At 35.3% G+C, this 16,607-nt stretch overlaps 1 protein-coding gene across 1 annotated transcript in view; it reads left to right on the plus strand.

Moving 5' to 3' along the window:
* LOC118182732 (ubiquitin carboxyl-terminal hydrolase 8-like) overlaps positions 1 to 16,607 on the plus strand; it is a 147,176-nt gene that overhangs the window by 79,179 nt on the left and 51,390 nt on the right. The window contains exons 13-14 of the mRNA XM_085816942.1: positions 10,981 to 11,059; positions 11,744 to 11,874. Coding sequence (XP_085673068.1) covers positions 10,981 to 11,059; positions 11,744 to 11,874 — 210 coding nt within the window. The remainder of the gene's footprint in view (positions 1 to 10,980; positions 11,060 to 11,743; positions 11,875 to 16,607) is intronic.

A 16,607-nucleotide genomic window follows, 5' to 3' on the forward strand; every position in this document is an offset into this window, starting at 1 on the left:
ATAAAACATACCTTTTCCCCCCGCCAGCACATAATTGGCTCTTCAGCAATAAAGCCATATTAATGCGAGCGAATGTATTTAAAATTTATCTGGTTCAAAAATCTTTAAAAAAGGAAATGTAAGGCAACATATTTCTTTCAAATTTAATCTTACCCTTGTAGTGGCCCAGTTAGTGCATGAGAAATAATTATTTTTTATTTCATATATTTGTTCATGTGTTTAATTATTTTATAAAATTAACTTTAATATTTTGTTAATATTCATATTTATATTTCTTTTATGCTGAACGGCAATAAGTACAGTCAAAAGTCGTTAATTCGGACACCCATAATCCGGAATGATCTATAATCCGGACCTCAAAGCTAAAAACTTTCTGCGCATGCGCCGCGTTGACACATGCGCATAGGCGTTTACGCGTGCGCGTAAGACCTCTTACGACTGCGCATTTGCGTGTGCGCAAGCGCAGAATACGTTTTTGCGTGCGCGTTTTATGTATAACGGACGGTATAATCTAAAATTATCTAATTATCTATTTCAGTTAATGTTGATGATTGCGTTGTTCTTCGAATTGGATCCAGCTTATTATTTTTTGCAGACTGTAAGAGCAATTTTATAAAAGTAAACTTGAACTTTCGATTATATCAAATAGAATTTCCGAATCTGGAGCTCTCAAAGGCTCGTACAAAACGAAAGTACGTTTCGATGTTCATCAAACAAAAAGTGAAATTGCTGCAAAAAATGGATAAAGACATGAAGAATGTGACAGAGAGGTTAGTGAAAACGAAAAAATTTCGATTGACAATTTAGTCGGTATTCTCGGCACAGCAATTAACGGGACTTGAACAGCGGAACTTTGTAAATGAACAAAAAATTATGTCTGTTTATAGAATTAAAGAGAAAGTATTATCACATAAAACGAAGCAACTTAAACAACTTACATTGAAAGAAATATTTAATAAAGTAAACAAATAAATATTAAGCTTTTTTTTGTAAATTTTGATACCTTTTAGATCATAATTGTTCTTTATTTCATAAATTATGGTTTCATATTTTTAATTTTAGAATTTCTGCATGCCATCTTACGCGATTTAAACTGATGATCTATAATCCGGAATCGCCGAAGTCCCGATGAGTCCGGATTAACGACTTTTGACTGTAGTTCATATTTATATTTAAATTTCTTTATGCTGAATGGCAACTAGTTCTAGTTCTGATTCATGATTGCGAGGTTTTGGTTTCAAAACGTTGCTCGTAGCGTCGCATTTCGATAGCTGGAAAATAAAATGCAATAACTTAGCTATTTGTTTATAATTCATGCTGTTACTAGTCATAAATTAATTTTAAACATTAGTAGCCAAGGCTACATCGTGGTGATCCTGATTAATTTTTGAAATGTCAACAAATGACTCTTCTGAAACTGCTATGAAAGATACGATACAGTCACCGGAGCTTCATAAGGTGAGTGTAAAAATACCTCCTTTTTGGATTGATAAACCGGAAATATGGTTTTTTCAAGTTGAAGCTCAGTTCAAAATTAGTAATATCGTTTCAGAAGAAACGAAATTTAATTATTTAGTTTCACAGCTTGAACCTAAGTTCGTCGAAAATATTTGGGACATTGTAACGAACGATAGTGCCACAAAATATTCGGATGCTAAAATTAGGTTATTACATTTATTCAAAGAAAGTGAAAATGTACGGATTAAATGTTTGATTACTGGTATCGAACTTGGAGACATGAAACCAAGCCAACTTTTGCAGAAGTTGAGATCAGTTGCTACTACAGATGTGTCTGAAAATCTAATCAAAACTTTATGGCTAGAGAAGCTACCTGACTCCATAAAAAATATATTTTTAGTTAGTGATGAAGATGTAACCAAGTTAGCGTCTATGGCAGATAAAATTAGTGATATGAATAGGAAACCAGAAGTATTTAGTGCTAATGCTCCTTCCGTTCCCGCAAATGATTTGTTGCAAAGAATTACCTTTCTTGAACAAAAAATTGATCAAATCACCATTCGCTCAAGACGCAGGGACTCGGATTTACGTAATTCACGTTCACGATCTCGAAGCCGATCTCGTAAACGATATGACCCTACTGGCAAATTTTGTTTTTATCACTTTCGTTTTGGAGCAAAATGCATTTCAGAGAAATGCAAGCCTCCGTGTGCTTGGGTAAAAAACGATTTCAAAAACCAGGAAAACTCGAATCTGCAGTAGGTTCAGCGGCAAACGCTGCTGCAGAAAATATGAAGGATTGTCGCAAATTTCGTTTATTCGTTCGTGACCGAAGATCAAATTTGCACTTTCTTATTGATAGCAGAGCTGACGTAAGCATAATTCCTGCTACTTCACAGAATAAATGTAAAACTGAATATAAACTGTATGCAGCTAATGGCACAGATATTTCCACTTATGGCATAAAAACGCTAACTCTTGATTTGGGATTACGTCGTGATTTTCAGTTTCCATTCATAATTGCTGATGTCACAAAAGGTATTTTAGGAGCTGACTTTCTTCACAAATATAAATTGCTTGTCGATATAAATAAGAAAAAATTAATAGATGGCGTAACACAGCTTTGTGTCCAGTGTGATGTCGCTGCTATTTCCAGTGATTACTCAGTAACCACATTAAATAAATCCATAAAAATTTTCGATTTACTGTCAAAATATCCCGAAATTTCTAAACCTAACCTTTTTCCTACACAAATTAAACATGGTGTTACACATTTTATTACGACTGATGGTCAACCCGTTTATTCAAAGGCACGACAGCTCGATCCAAAACGCTTAGCTATAGCTAAAGAGGAATTTAAATTTATGCTTGACAATGGAATAATTCGTCCATCAAACTCCCAGTGGTCAAGCCCCTTGCACCTTGTTACGAAAAAGGATGGTTCGTATCGTCCTTGCGGAGACTACCGACGATTGAATGCTCAGACGATACCTGATCGATACCCAATTCCTCGCATTGAAGATTTTCATCATATTTTAAGAGGTACAAATATTTTTTCTAAAATTGATTTATTCAAAGCTTATTTTCAAATTCCCATTGCAGAAGAAGACAAATGTAAAACGGCTATCATCACTCCTTTCGGTTTATACGAATTTAATGTAATGAGTTTCGGTTTAAAAAATGCTCCTGCAACGTTCCAAAGATTTATTCATGAAGTCTTAAAGGATTAGAATTCGTTTTTCCCTATTTAGACGATATACTCATTGCATCCAGTACCCATGAAGAACATGAAAATCACCTTAAATTAGTTTTCGAAAGATTACATACATTTGGGTTAAGAATTAATGTTTCAAAATCTGTCTTTGCTGTTCCCCAAATCGAGTTTCTAGGCTACCTAATTACACCTAAGGGTTCCCGTCCTTTGCCAGAAAGAGTTCAAGCTATTACTAACTACAAACGACCAGAAACAATTCATGAACTTAGAACTTTTCTTGGAATACTTAACTTTTATCGTCGTTATATAAAGGATGCAGTGAAGAATCAAGCATTGTTACATGCGTATCTCAAGGGAGCTAAAAAGAGGGACAAACGTAAAATCGAATGGACTGAAGAAGCTGAAAAACAGTTTGAAACGTGCAAGAATGACCTGGTGAACACGGCACTGTTGTCTTTTCCCAATTCTGAATTACCTCTGGCGTTATTTACAGATGCTTCAGATACGGTGATTGGCTCAGTGTTGCAACAATATGAAAACTCCTCGTGGAAGCCAATAGCATTTTTTTCTAAAAAATTAAGTGATACTTAGCAAAAATATAGCTCCTATGATAGAGAACTATTAAGCATATATCTTTCAGTTAGACACTTTAAGCATTATCTAGAAGGAAGAGTATTTACAATTTATACAAATCACAAGCCCTTAATATTCGCCTTTCGTCAAAAACTTGACAAAGCAACACCTAGACTCGCCAACTTCAATACATCTCCCAGTTTTCAACTGATATCAAATATGTAAAAGGTGAGAATAATATTGTGGCGGATACATTATCTAGAGTTAATGAAATTTCATCGATAAATTATGATAAAATAGCTGATGAACAAACTCAAGACGAAGAACTAAAGAGTTTGCAAACCACTACTTCCTTGAATTTCAAGCAATGTTCTCTACCTTCAGGGAAATATTTGTGGTGTGATACATCAACTAAACATGTTCGGCCGTATATTCCTCAGGCTTTCAGACAACACGTCTTTCAATGAATTCATGGTTTATCACATCCAGGAATAAAATCGACTATGAAATTAATGACATCAAAATTCATTTGGCCTAACATAAAAAAAGATGTACAGTTGTGGACAAGAACCTGCATTCTTTGCCAAAAAGCTAAAATCAGTCGGCACACCAAAACAAAATTAGGTGAGCTTGAAGTACCACCAGGAAGATTTTCTGTCATCCATATCGATCTCATAGGACCACTTCCACCATCTAAAGGGAATATTTATTGTCTTACTTGCATAGATAGATTTTCGAATTGGATGGAAGCAATTCCTTTAGAAAATATTTCCGCTGAGAACGTCGCAAGAGCCTTTTATAGCAACTGGATTGCGCGTTTCGGAACGCCAAGTAAACTCATTAGTGATCCTGGATCCCAATTTAAAAGTGATACATTACGAGCTTTGTCCAAAATCTGTGGCATCAATTTACAACACACTACTGCCTACCACCCCTCGTGTAATGGCAATGTTGAGCTCCTTCATCGAACATTAAAAACAGCATTAAAAGCCCACAACAACATATCTTGGACGGACACGTTACCAACAGTACTTTTGGGTTTGCGTACTGCTATTCAAGAAGATACCAATCATTCTATTGCGCAAGTAGTTTATGGCCAGAGTCTCAGACTTCCTGGAGAGTTTTTCAGCGAACCAAGTATCCAGACAGCATCGGAGACTTTTGCTAATAAACTCCAGAAACAGATGGAAGTTGTTGGACCGAGACTAATTTGTAAAAATTCATCTGAACAGATATTTGTCCATAAAGACTTAAAAACTTGTTCTCATGTGTTTCAGCGAATAGATCGGGTAAAAAAACCTTTGGAACCTCCTTATGAAGGACCATTTCCTGTTATTGATCGCAAGGACAAATATTTTACTATTAGCATAAAAGGAAAACATGTTAATGTATCCCTGGATTGCTTGAAACCAGCATATATTTTAGTTGAGGAAAATTCTCAGTTGATACAACCTGACTACACTAATTTGCAGAGACCGGATTCAAATTCGGATGTGAATCAAAAACATTCTCGCACAGGCAGAACTATACGTTTACCTGTTACATTCAAGGATTGACTAAATTATTTTGATAGTGGTTAACACTGCAATACTAGTTACTACCTATTTCTCCATCTTCGTAACGTAACTTAGTTACTGGTGGGGGAGTAGTGTAGTGGCCCAGTTAGTGCATGAGAAATAATTATTTTTTATTTCATATATTTGTTCATGTGTTTAATTATTTTATAAAATTAACTTTAATATTTTGTTAATATTCATATTTATATTTCTTTTATGCTGAATGGCAATAAGTAGTTCATATTTATATTTAAATTTCTTTATGCTGAATGGCAACTAGTTCTAGTTCTGATTCATGATTGCGAGGTTTTGGTTTCAAAACGTTGCTCGTAGCGTCGCATTTCGATAGCTGGAAAATAAAATGCAATAACTTAACTATTTGTTTATAATTCATGCTGTTACTAGTCATAAATTAATTTTAAACATTAGTAGCCAAGGCTACACCCTCATTAGACCACTAAATACCCTTCAAAAAATATTCCCCGAAGACATTTGTTGATCTAGTTATTTTTTAAACTGCTGGTAAAAAGACCTAGCACATGTCAATTCTACTTGGTACTGTTCTGTTATCGGGACCGGATTCAGAAATGTATGTACATGTGTATGCATGTTTGTGCATATATGTAGACACACATACACTCTTACACAAAAAAAAGACACACCAAGAAGGAGTTATCCTGATGGGATGAAAATCGGTAATAGTGATGTACATGTACAGAAAAACAAATGATTAAAGCAGTGGTTTCCAACCTTTTTGTACCGGCACCCCCCTTTTAAAAAAAATTGGTGCGCCCTCCTTTAAAAAAAAAATTGTTGCGTCCCATTAATTTATCTTAAAACCAAATTTCATACATACTCAACTGATATTATAATTTATTTAATGGGCTACAAAATAATATACAGTATTATGTAAAAATATAATATATTTATTATAAGAAATATAATAACAAAACAAAAAAAAAAAAAAAAAGAATATATAATTAATACTACTACAACATAAAAATTTAATGCAATGGTTGAGCTTGTTTTTCAGCACAAATTTTCTCAAACCGTGGTATCATTGAAGAAATCGCGGTTCTCAGTTCCTTTTCAATCATTAAGCGAGATCGATACTTTGTTTTTAAGACAGCTACTGTAGAAAAACCAGTTTCACATAGGTAAGATGTTACAAATGACAATAAAATTTCTAAAGCTTTGTTTGTCAAAGTAGGAAAATCGTCCTTTACTCGTAGCCAAAACGTAACAATATTATTTTCATCTCGAAACATCTGCTTTAATGTGCTATCACGAGATAAGTCAATTATCATTTCCTGCTCTGCTGTCATAAGGCCAAAATCATCATATTTTTCAATCACAAATGGGTGTCTAATCCATTCATATTTGGACATGTCAAGATCTTTCAAGTACAACGAGAATTGCTTCCATAGACTGGTCAAATGATTATTAATAAGAACTTTACTTTCTTCTATTTCATCAGCAAGACAGGTAATTTTAAAAGTGGGAAACATGTCAAAGCTATCATTTTTCAAACTTATTATCCACAGTTCCAATTTTTTCATAAATGCAGTAATCTTGTCTTTCTGCGTAAAAGCATGAATTTGAGCCCCTTGCATTGATTTATTTAAAATACTGAGTCTTTGAAAAATATCAACTAAATACGCAAATTTTACAAGGAATTTCGTGTCATAAAACAAGTGTGCTTCATCTCTATTATTATCACTAAGAAATATGGTGATCTCTTCTTTTAGCTCAAACACCCTTTGAAGTACTTTGGCACGAGAAAGCCAACATGCCTCACAATAGTATAGAAGTGATCTATATTCTGAACCCATGTCATCACACAATTTTGCGAAAAGCCTTCCTCTTAATGGGCTATTTTGATAAAATTTACAACTCTTGTAATAACTTCAAATACTGTTAGTAGATCTTCACCCATATCTCATGAAACAAGTGATTGTCTATGAATCATGCAATGCGTCCAAACTGCACGAGGAGCCACCTTTCGAACTAGTGCCTGTGGACCAGCATTTTTTCCTGCCATAGATGGAGCTCCATCTGTGCATAGTCCAACACAGTTCTCTCACAGAATGCCATTTTCATTTAAATAATTATCAATGATTTTAAAAACATTCCTTGCTGTGGTATTGCATTCAATGGGTTTACAGAATAACATGTCTTCTCTAACATCAGTTTCTACAACATATCTTACATATGTTATCAAGTGTGCATCCTTAAGAACATCAGTAGCCTCATCTACTTGCAATGCAAAAGAAGATAGTTTTACTTTTCTTATTAATTGATTGCAAAGATCTTCAGATATATTGGATATTTGTCTTCCCACCGTATTATCTGCAAGTGGAATGATTTTAAGTTGATCAGCATATGATTCACCGAGAATCGTTTCTATCATGTCAATAGCTGCAAGTAGCACCAAAGTTTCTCCTATTGATTGGGGATTTTTGCATTTAGCAATTCTATAAGAAACTTTATATGATGCAAGCAATGCTTTTGTGTTACAGACATGGTCTTTGAAAACATTTCTTGTTGTTTATTTAAATTCTCTAATTTTCTTTGGAAAAATTCTCTTGTCTTGCCAACGGGATCTGCATGTACTTTTTCAAGATGTCATTTTAATTTATTTAATTAAAACAACGTATATTCGTTTTATTTTATTTGGTTCATGCTGTCTGAGGTCAAAGTATTCATACACAGCAAACACAATGGTCGTTCTTGGCCATTAATAACCTTATATGTAAATCCTAATGATAAGTACATTGGATCATATTTTCTATATTTAGGTTTACTATTTTGCGAAGATGTATTTCCAATATTTTCATCATCTTTTCTTTTGCCCTCTGCTTCTGCTTCATTTAATTTTCTTTTCAAGTCAGTTGCGTATTTATCCATCTAAAAGTGGTATTATTTTAAATCAAGGACTTTATATTAATTTAAAATACAATACAATTATATCTATATTTTCTTTTAAATTAAATATCAGTCTTAATTGGGATAATTTTTAAATGTAGAATTAAAAACATTTTTTGTCAAAATTAATTACTGGAATATAAACAACATAAAAATAACTTGCGCTCTTCTTACATAAACGTGAATTTTTCCAATAACAATATTAATATTACTCAATTAAAATGGTTACTGGTAAATTTACGAGAAAGTAAAAAAGCGCTAGTAGTGAAAAAATAGTATATTAACATCGGCCAGGATGTTATTTTATTGTTTCGGATGTTTATAACCCTGGCACTTCGCGCTCATGCCGAAAAACTACCTCAACATTAAATTAACATTTCCTGGTTAATAAGGTACTATTATAACAGTTATGAAATTTACCTCAATGTTAATTTATTTAGAAGTTACCAAAGCGAAGTGTTTCATTCTATATATCAACGTGGTTATCGCAAGCACTACTAACGAACTAATTCTGTTCATAGAAAACAGAAACAATCAGATGCTTCTGTTTACTGAAGTTTGGCGCGAGTAAGCACGAGAATACCCGGGATATTGCGAGTGCTTATCTTTTGATTCCACGCCCCACCGGTGATCAGCTCCAAACGTGAAAGCGAGATATTTCGTTCCAAGAAGAGTATGGATGGTGTAACAACAAAGTTCAAATGAATAATGGTAAAAATATCTCTTACCTTTTCGAATCCGGGCGGCGAGTATTCCATCGACATGAAGATCGTCAAAACTGTAAACTAAATTTAAGGCACATCCTTCTATAGAGATTACAATAAAATTATTATTATTATTATATACATATATGCAGTCATAATTGATTTACACTTAACATCCATGATAATTAAACGCGCTTTCAGATACAAAGCGGTTCCAATTTTCCTACTGCGTAGCAGTTTGACTGTCTCCTCCTACGCAAATCGAGTTCAAAGTTTTTTACTTAGGAATTAATTCTAAAGTTCGCTAGATGGCGCTGGGAGTTCAGAGTCCAGATGTAACAGATGGGATGTTTTAGCATTTGTACCCGAAAAATTCGCGGCGAGGATTGTGGATTATGTATAGTGCTGATTCATTTTTGACACCTATTCAACTTTTTTGGTTTGTATTCGAAAATGATATTTTAGAAACAGCTGCATGCCCCCCTTTCAACAGTCTCGTGCCCCCCTGGGGGGCACGCCCCACAAGTTGGAAACCACTGGATTAAAGTTTGAGAAAAATTGTATGATGTATTGAAGTGATAGAGCTTTGCAAAGTGAAAAAGTCAGTAATATGTTTGTCCACCTGTGGGCCTTATACAAGCTGTTATTCAGCTTGGCATTGATTGATAGAGGTTGTGGATGTCCTCCTGAGGGATATTGTGCCAAATTCTGTCCAACTGGCATGTTAGATCGTCAACATCCCAAGCTGATTAGAAGGCCCTGTCCATAATGCTCCGAACGTGCTGAATAGGAGAGAGATCCGAAAACCTTGCTGGCCAAGGTAATGTTCGGCAAGCAGTAAAAACGTGCAGTGGGGGGGCTTAGCGAAATGCAAAGCTGAAATCATCGATTGATTATCTTGCTGAAATGCAAGCCCAGGGTGTTGTGCCATGAAGAGCATCACAACGGGCCTTAGAACTTTATTGACGTACCGCTGTGCTGTAAGGTTGTGACGGATGACAACCAAAGGTGTCCTACTATGAAATGAAATGTCACCCCAGACCATCACTCCTGGTTGTCGACCTGTCTGCCGCAAGACAGTCAGGTTGGTATCACACCGTGGTCCAGGGCGTCTCCGGACTCATCACTGAAGACAATTCTACTCCAGTCAGTGACATTCTAGTGCAAATGAGCCCGACACCCATACAATCGATGATAATGATGCATCTGGGGCTGTGAGTGCCGCTCTGACGATTGGTCGGTCTTCACATTCTGTCGTTTCTCTAGGCCTACCACTTGCTTCTTGATGCTGTGTGCAGCCATGGTTCACCCATTCCTGCCAACATCATCTAATAGTGGCATCGCTCCTGCTCAAATGTCAAGCTATTCACAAGACCAATTGGCTTCTTTAAGCCCAACTACACGACCTCTCTCAAATTCTGACATCTGTGCATATCGTTCACGCATCTGTATGCGAGGCATAGTTACTGTTTGCCAGAGTACGCGGAATGAAATTCGTGAAGAATTTATGACCTGGAATCATAATTTCTCCTCTTAAATAGCCTGCCAGGTGTGCAGATCAGATGCGCTGTAGTGACAACCGTTCAGTTATTGGCAGCCAAAATGTTAAATTTTGCATTTTCCATCAAAACCTGTATGCATATCAATTTGTGTCCAATTTGCTTTATATCTTTTAGGTCCGTCTTTTTTTTTTTTTTTTTTTTTTTTTTTTTTTTTTGTCTGTCTAAGTGTGTATATTCATACTTTTATATGTATATATATATATATATATATACAAACATGAACACGTACATCCATACATACATTTCTGAATCCGATCCTGATAACAGAACAGTACCCCTACTTCCTTAAATAGGAAAAATGGAATAGCCTTTAAAATTATGTGACAGATTTCTCTTTAATTTAAGTGTCTGAAAAATTCATTGTCCAACAAATTATAAAAATTTTCAGTTTTTTAACTGTTTTCAGTCAAAAAATTTATTTCATAAAAACAACTAGTATTTTCATATCTATAATAAAATTGTTTCAAGTATTATTTTTGTATTCCTAGAGTTATTCCTAATTATCAACTGGCCGAAATACACAGAGCAAGACTTCGGAATTTAAATCCTGTATATGGAAATTGTCCTGTAAGTAGTTTCAAATAATCATGTTTTGAAAATCTGATATATGTAAGTGCTTTTTTAATTGTTAATTTGTTAAGAAAAGTGTATCATTCTAGATTATACATTTGCATGTACTAATTAGTACGAATATTTTGTAGTTCTTTATGTTTAGTTTGTTCATTTATTTACAGGTCAAAACTGTAAAGTATTTATTTGATAAATAATAAATAATATTTGAGTAATTACGGCATTTTATAAATTTTAATACTATGCTTTTTAACTGTAAGCAAAAGGCTGTATATTATTTAAAATTACTAAATATGCTTTGAAATATTTTACATTTAATACATGAATTTAATGATAAGTTCTGTAAGAATTATTAATGTATGAGTAGACAATCTATTCAATTTTGTGTAATCATTAAAAAATATTTCATTAAGGATAGCTCTTTGTTTTTATAATTTTAAATAAATTTAAAACCATAGCATTAAAAAGCTTATTTATTCAAAAAAGCTAGAACAAAATAATGTATCTGAGTACATTTAAATTAACATATAATTTTAAAAAGTTCTCTTTTAAGTCATTTTGTTCCATAAACTATGTGCATTTTTACTGGCCAATCTTCCAATATATGACAAAGAAGGGGGTATTCATTTTTTAATTGATTTTTATTTTGTAATTTTAATCCATTTTTAATTTTATTTTTAGGTGCGTCCTGCTACTGGTTTAAGAAATTTAGGAAATACTTGTTTTATGAATTCCATCATTCAGTGTCTGTCCAATACCATTCCATTAGCTGACTATTTTACTACTGGTCAATACATGGATGATATTAATCGGTACAATACTTTTTATTATTTTTTATAAAGATGTTTCTTATGTGTACCTGTAGTTCTGTTAACTTTTACAAAAATTGTTAACTTTTCTGAGTACGGGTGTGGCAATCCCGAGGTACCCTAACCCTGCAGGAGATCATCTTGGTGAGACGGGTGTCACGATCCTAGAGCCCCAGTGATCTCTTCTGTCTCCTCGCCTCTGACCTGGAACCTTTTCCTTGCCTTCTCCCTTGTAGTTTTCCACTTAGGAGGTTGGGGCTTGTCATAAGAGGCTATTACAGCTCTTGTATTTAGCTTCGAGTGGCGAGTGTCGTGTTTGCCAGTGACGTGTGTAGAGACCCGTGTCACTGGAAAGGAGGGTCCTGCTAGTTGACGGACGAAATACTGTCCCCAACACACTGCTTTGGCTCTGCTTCTAAACAGGTGTGAATCGGCTGGTCACTAGTCCTTGTGTTAGTGGCTTGGGGATAAGCTCTCTTTCGGGAAAGCCGAATGTGGGGCTTTAGTTTGCGTATAGGTCTGGCTAACCCTAACACAGGTTTCTGTGTTCCCTTGTTGCGCTCCGTGGTGGACAGGGTGGTTGGACCTGAATCTTTCCTCTTTCAAATATGGCTCAATCAAATTTAAATACTTTGATTGAACATAATTATGCATTCAAAAAAGCGAAAACAAATGAAAATGCCAATGTTAGTTTACTCAATAGTCAAACTCGTTTTATAGTCATAAACAACTCTACCAGGCAGCTTAAAAATATGTCACCATTTCTGATTCAAAAATATATACAGTCATGTGCAGGAGAACCAAAAAACATAAAACAACTGTGTTCTGGAGTCCTTTTAATTGAAACTTTTTCTTCCAGCTAATCTACAGCTCTTCTTGGCTTAACCAAACTTGGAAATGTGGAAGTCTCTGCCTCAGCACATAAGACACTGAATTATTGCCGAGGAGTGATTTCAGAAACTGATCTTCTTTTTCTCTCGGATGAGGAATTCGTCTCTGAACGCTTGCATCAGAATGTGTGTTCTGCAAAGCGAATCAAGATATGTAAAAAAGGTCAGCTGATTGATACAAAGCACATCATCCTGACCTTCAGACACGCCTGAGTTGCCAAAGAATATAAAGGCCGGTTACTTATGGTGTACTGTTAGACCTTATAATCCAAACCCAATTGTGGTGTTACCAGTGTCAGCAGTTTGGCCATTCGAAAGTATCCTGCTTTCGGGATTTCAGAGAGCATACTTACTTCCACCAGCCTACGAGGACTTTACACAGCATTGACCTCACTATTTGTTCACCATCTCTGCTTCCATTTTGCAAGTTTAATGTCAGAAATGACCTACATGACAGTGACCATTTTCCTGTTTTTATAACTTTTGCAGATGAAAAGGTAACCCCTATTTCTAGACCTGCATGTTTCATTCTAGGGAAAGTGGATTGGGATCTTTTTCCCTTTTGTGCAGAGCTTTCAAAAGAAATGGTGAGCTACGTCATATAGATAATGCAATGGGAACTGTTACTGAGATCATTATTCAGGCAATTGTATTCCTCTCTCTTCTTCAAGATTACAAGAATACCCCAAACCATGGTGGAACCGACAGTGCCAAGAAACTCAAAGACTGCAAAGAAGAGCTTGGGGAAAGTTTCGCTGATATCCTACATTGTGCAATCTAATAGCCTTCAAAAAAGCCAAACGAATGTACGAAGAGTTAGAAGACAGAGCCCGAGGGACTCTTGAGTACCCTATGTGTCAACAATCACATCCTTTACATTAAGTAAACGAGTGTGGGAAAGAGTAAAGAAAGCAACTGGAATATACAATAACCAGTCACTTTCCATTTTGGAAAAAGGTGGCAGAGTGATAAGCAACATAGAAGAAATTGCAAATACAATTGGGAAGTGTTTTGCTGCAGTCTCTGGTAGCAACAGTTATCCACAAGCATTTCTTTCTGTCAAATTCCGAAAAACTTCCAATTGTGTTCGACTCTCCCAACTCTGAGTCATATAATGTGGAGTTTACCATGTTTGAGCTTAAAAGAGCCCTTATGAAGACACGTAGATCTAGTCCAGGTCCTGAGGCAATTACGTATGACATGATAAAGCATCTTTCCTATAATTCTTTGAATTCCTTCTTAGTCTGTTTAATAGAGTGTGTAAAGAGAACTTCATCCCCAGTACATGGAAGAAAGCTGCTGTTATACCTATTGCTAAGCCAGGTAACGACCCAAGAAATCTCTGAAACTACCAGCCAATCGCACTTACGAGTTGCATTTGCAAATTATTTGAGAAAATGGTAAATCACTGCCTTGTCTACTATCTGGAGAAAAACAGTATAATCTCTGCCTATCAGAGTGGTTTCCGAAAGGGCAGTTCAACAGTAGAGAATATGCTTCATTTAGAAACATCTATTTGCCAAGCCTTTGTAAAGAAAAACCATTTGGTTTCAATATTTTTTTATATGGAGAAGACATATGATAGGACCTGGAGATATGGCATTCTCAGGGAGCTGTATAATTGTGGTTTACGTGGTAATATGCCAATTTTCATCTATAATTTTTTTAAGGCTAGGACTTTCCAAGTGAGACTTGGTTGTGTATTATCCAAGGTCTTTTATCAGGAAGAGGGTGGGCCTCAAGGAAGTGTTTTAAGTGTAACATTGTTTAGCTTAAAAATAAATTATATTTTAAAAGAACTTCCTCCTTCTGTTTCTGGTACATTATATGTTGATGACCTCCAAATAAGTTGTCAAGGAGCAAACAGGAGATATATAGAGAGACAATTGCAACTTAGAATTAATAGAATCATGAGCTGGTTGAATCAACATGAATTCACCTTTTCAAGCTAGAAGACCGTTTATGTGCATTTCTGCAGAAAGCAGAATTTGCATCCTGAGCCTAAACTGTATATTCATGGGTCGTTGATTCCTGTTCATTCAGAAGTTAAATTCTTAGGAATGATATTCGATCATAAACTGACTTTCATTCTTCATGTACTATATTTGAGGAAGAAATGCTTTAAAACATTGAATCTTCTTAAAAGTCTTAGCGAATACCTCTTTGGGTGCAGATCGTTGCGCTATGCTACATATTTACAGGAGTCTCATTCGCACTAAATTGGATTACGACTCGGTGGTTTATGGCTCAGCATGGCCTTTTGTGTTGCTGAAACTAGATCTCATTCATTACCAGGCTTTGAGGACATGTTCTGGAGCATTTAGAACATCTCTTATCCAAATCTTTTATGTGGACAATTTTGAACAATCGCTCCTTTTAAGGCGTGACCAGTTGTCTCTCTGCCATTATTTCAATATAAAATCACAATCAGAACATCCTGTTGAGATCACTTTACAAAATCACATGTTTGATCACCTATTTGAAGCACGGTCATCCTGCCTGCCTTAGTTCTCCATAAGAGTGCGATCACTGATTAATGAGTATGGGTTATCCAATATAAATGCCCAGTCTGTAAGCACTTTGATATTCCACCTTGGGAGAATGCACAAGTAGAACTCCTTGATGTTTTTCACCAATTCAGGAAAGTGAATACAAACGATATCATCTACAATCAGCTTTTCCTTGAGCACAGCCAAAAATACAACAGTTATACCCCGATATTACACGGACAGTTCGAAAGCAGCCAATCGTGTCAGAGCTTCCCTTGTGATAGGAAATCACACGGAGGGTAGATGCTTGCATAAGGCTTGCTCAGTACTAACCTCTGAATTAACAGCCTTTTATTATGCCCTATTTTACATATCTACCTGTGCCATGAAAATTCTGTGTGCAAGAAAGAGTTTATTATCTACACTGACTCTTATAGTGCACTAAAAGACCTTAGAATCATATTCAGACACTCACAACCCAATAACTGTAGATGATCTTAAGCTGAGCTTAAACTTGTGGAGCTGAGGATATTAGATTTTGTATTGTTGGTTACTCGGACATGTGGGGATAAAAGAAAACGAACTGGCAGACATCGCAGCTAAATCCACTCTTGATACGTTATGCCAGTTTGTCCCATGCAGAGACATCTGCAAGGTCATCAAGAGGAAAGTGCTAAAAAAGTGGCAACTGCTATAGGATCTACAATCGAATAACAAGCTAAAAACTTTAAAACCTCTGATTGTATATTGAAATGCAACTAGAAGCCGGAAGGAGAAGGTTCTTTTAACACATCTTAGAATAGGCCATTGTTGAGCTACACATGGTTACCTCCTAAACACCAAGAATGAACCTATCTGCTCAAAGTGCAAAGCTATTTTATCAGTTCATCATATTTTAGTAGACTGCCCAAACCAAACGACATTAAACTGGCTTAAAACATTTTTAAGGAACTTCATTTTAAATACTTGAACAGCTATGACGTACTTCTTTAACCAGAAAAGAGGTGAATGACAACCTGTTTTCATATCTAAAAGAGATTGGATTTTATCATTTAATTTGATCTACTTTGCAGTTTTTATAAAAGTTCCAAATATTTTAATGTGTGTTTTTACCTTATGTGTTTTTACTCTTCGTTTTCAAGTTTCATTCTGTTGATTAGTCACTTCATCATCATCACCACAAACATATTTTAATACTGGTTTTATCTTTCATCTGTATAGATTCAAAATTTCACCATTCGTTTGGCACATTATAGCCTTAAAGTTTATGTGCCATGAAACTCACAAACTCGGGTATTTTTTATCAATTTTACTGTGGAAGTTCCTTATTTTTACATATAAGTGGAGTTCGATTAAT

Source organism: Stegodyphus dumicola, chromosome 5, assembly GCF_044657685.1.
Source record: "Stegodyphus dumicola isolate Sdum_Otavi_A_Nest chromosome 5, ASM4465768v1".
Lineage (NCBI taxonomy): Eukaryota > Metazoa > Arthropoda > Arachnida > Araneae > Eresidae > Stegodyphus > Stegodyphus dumicola.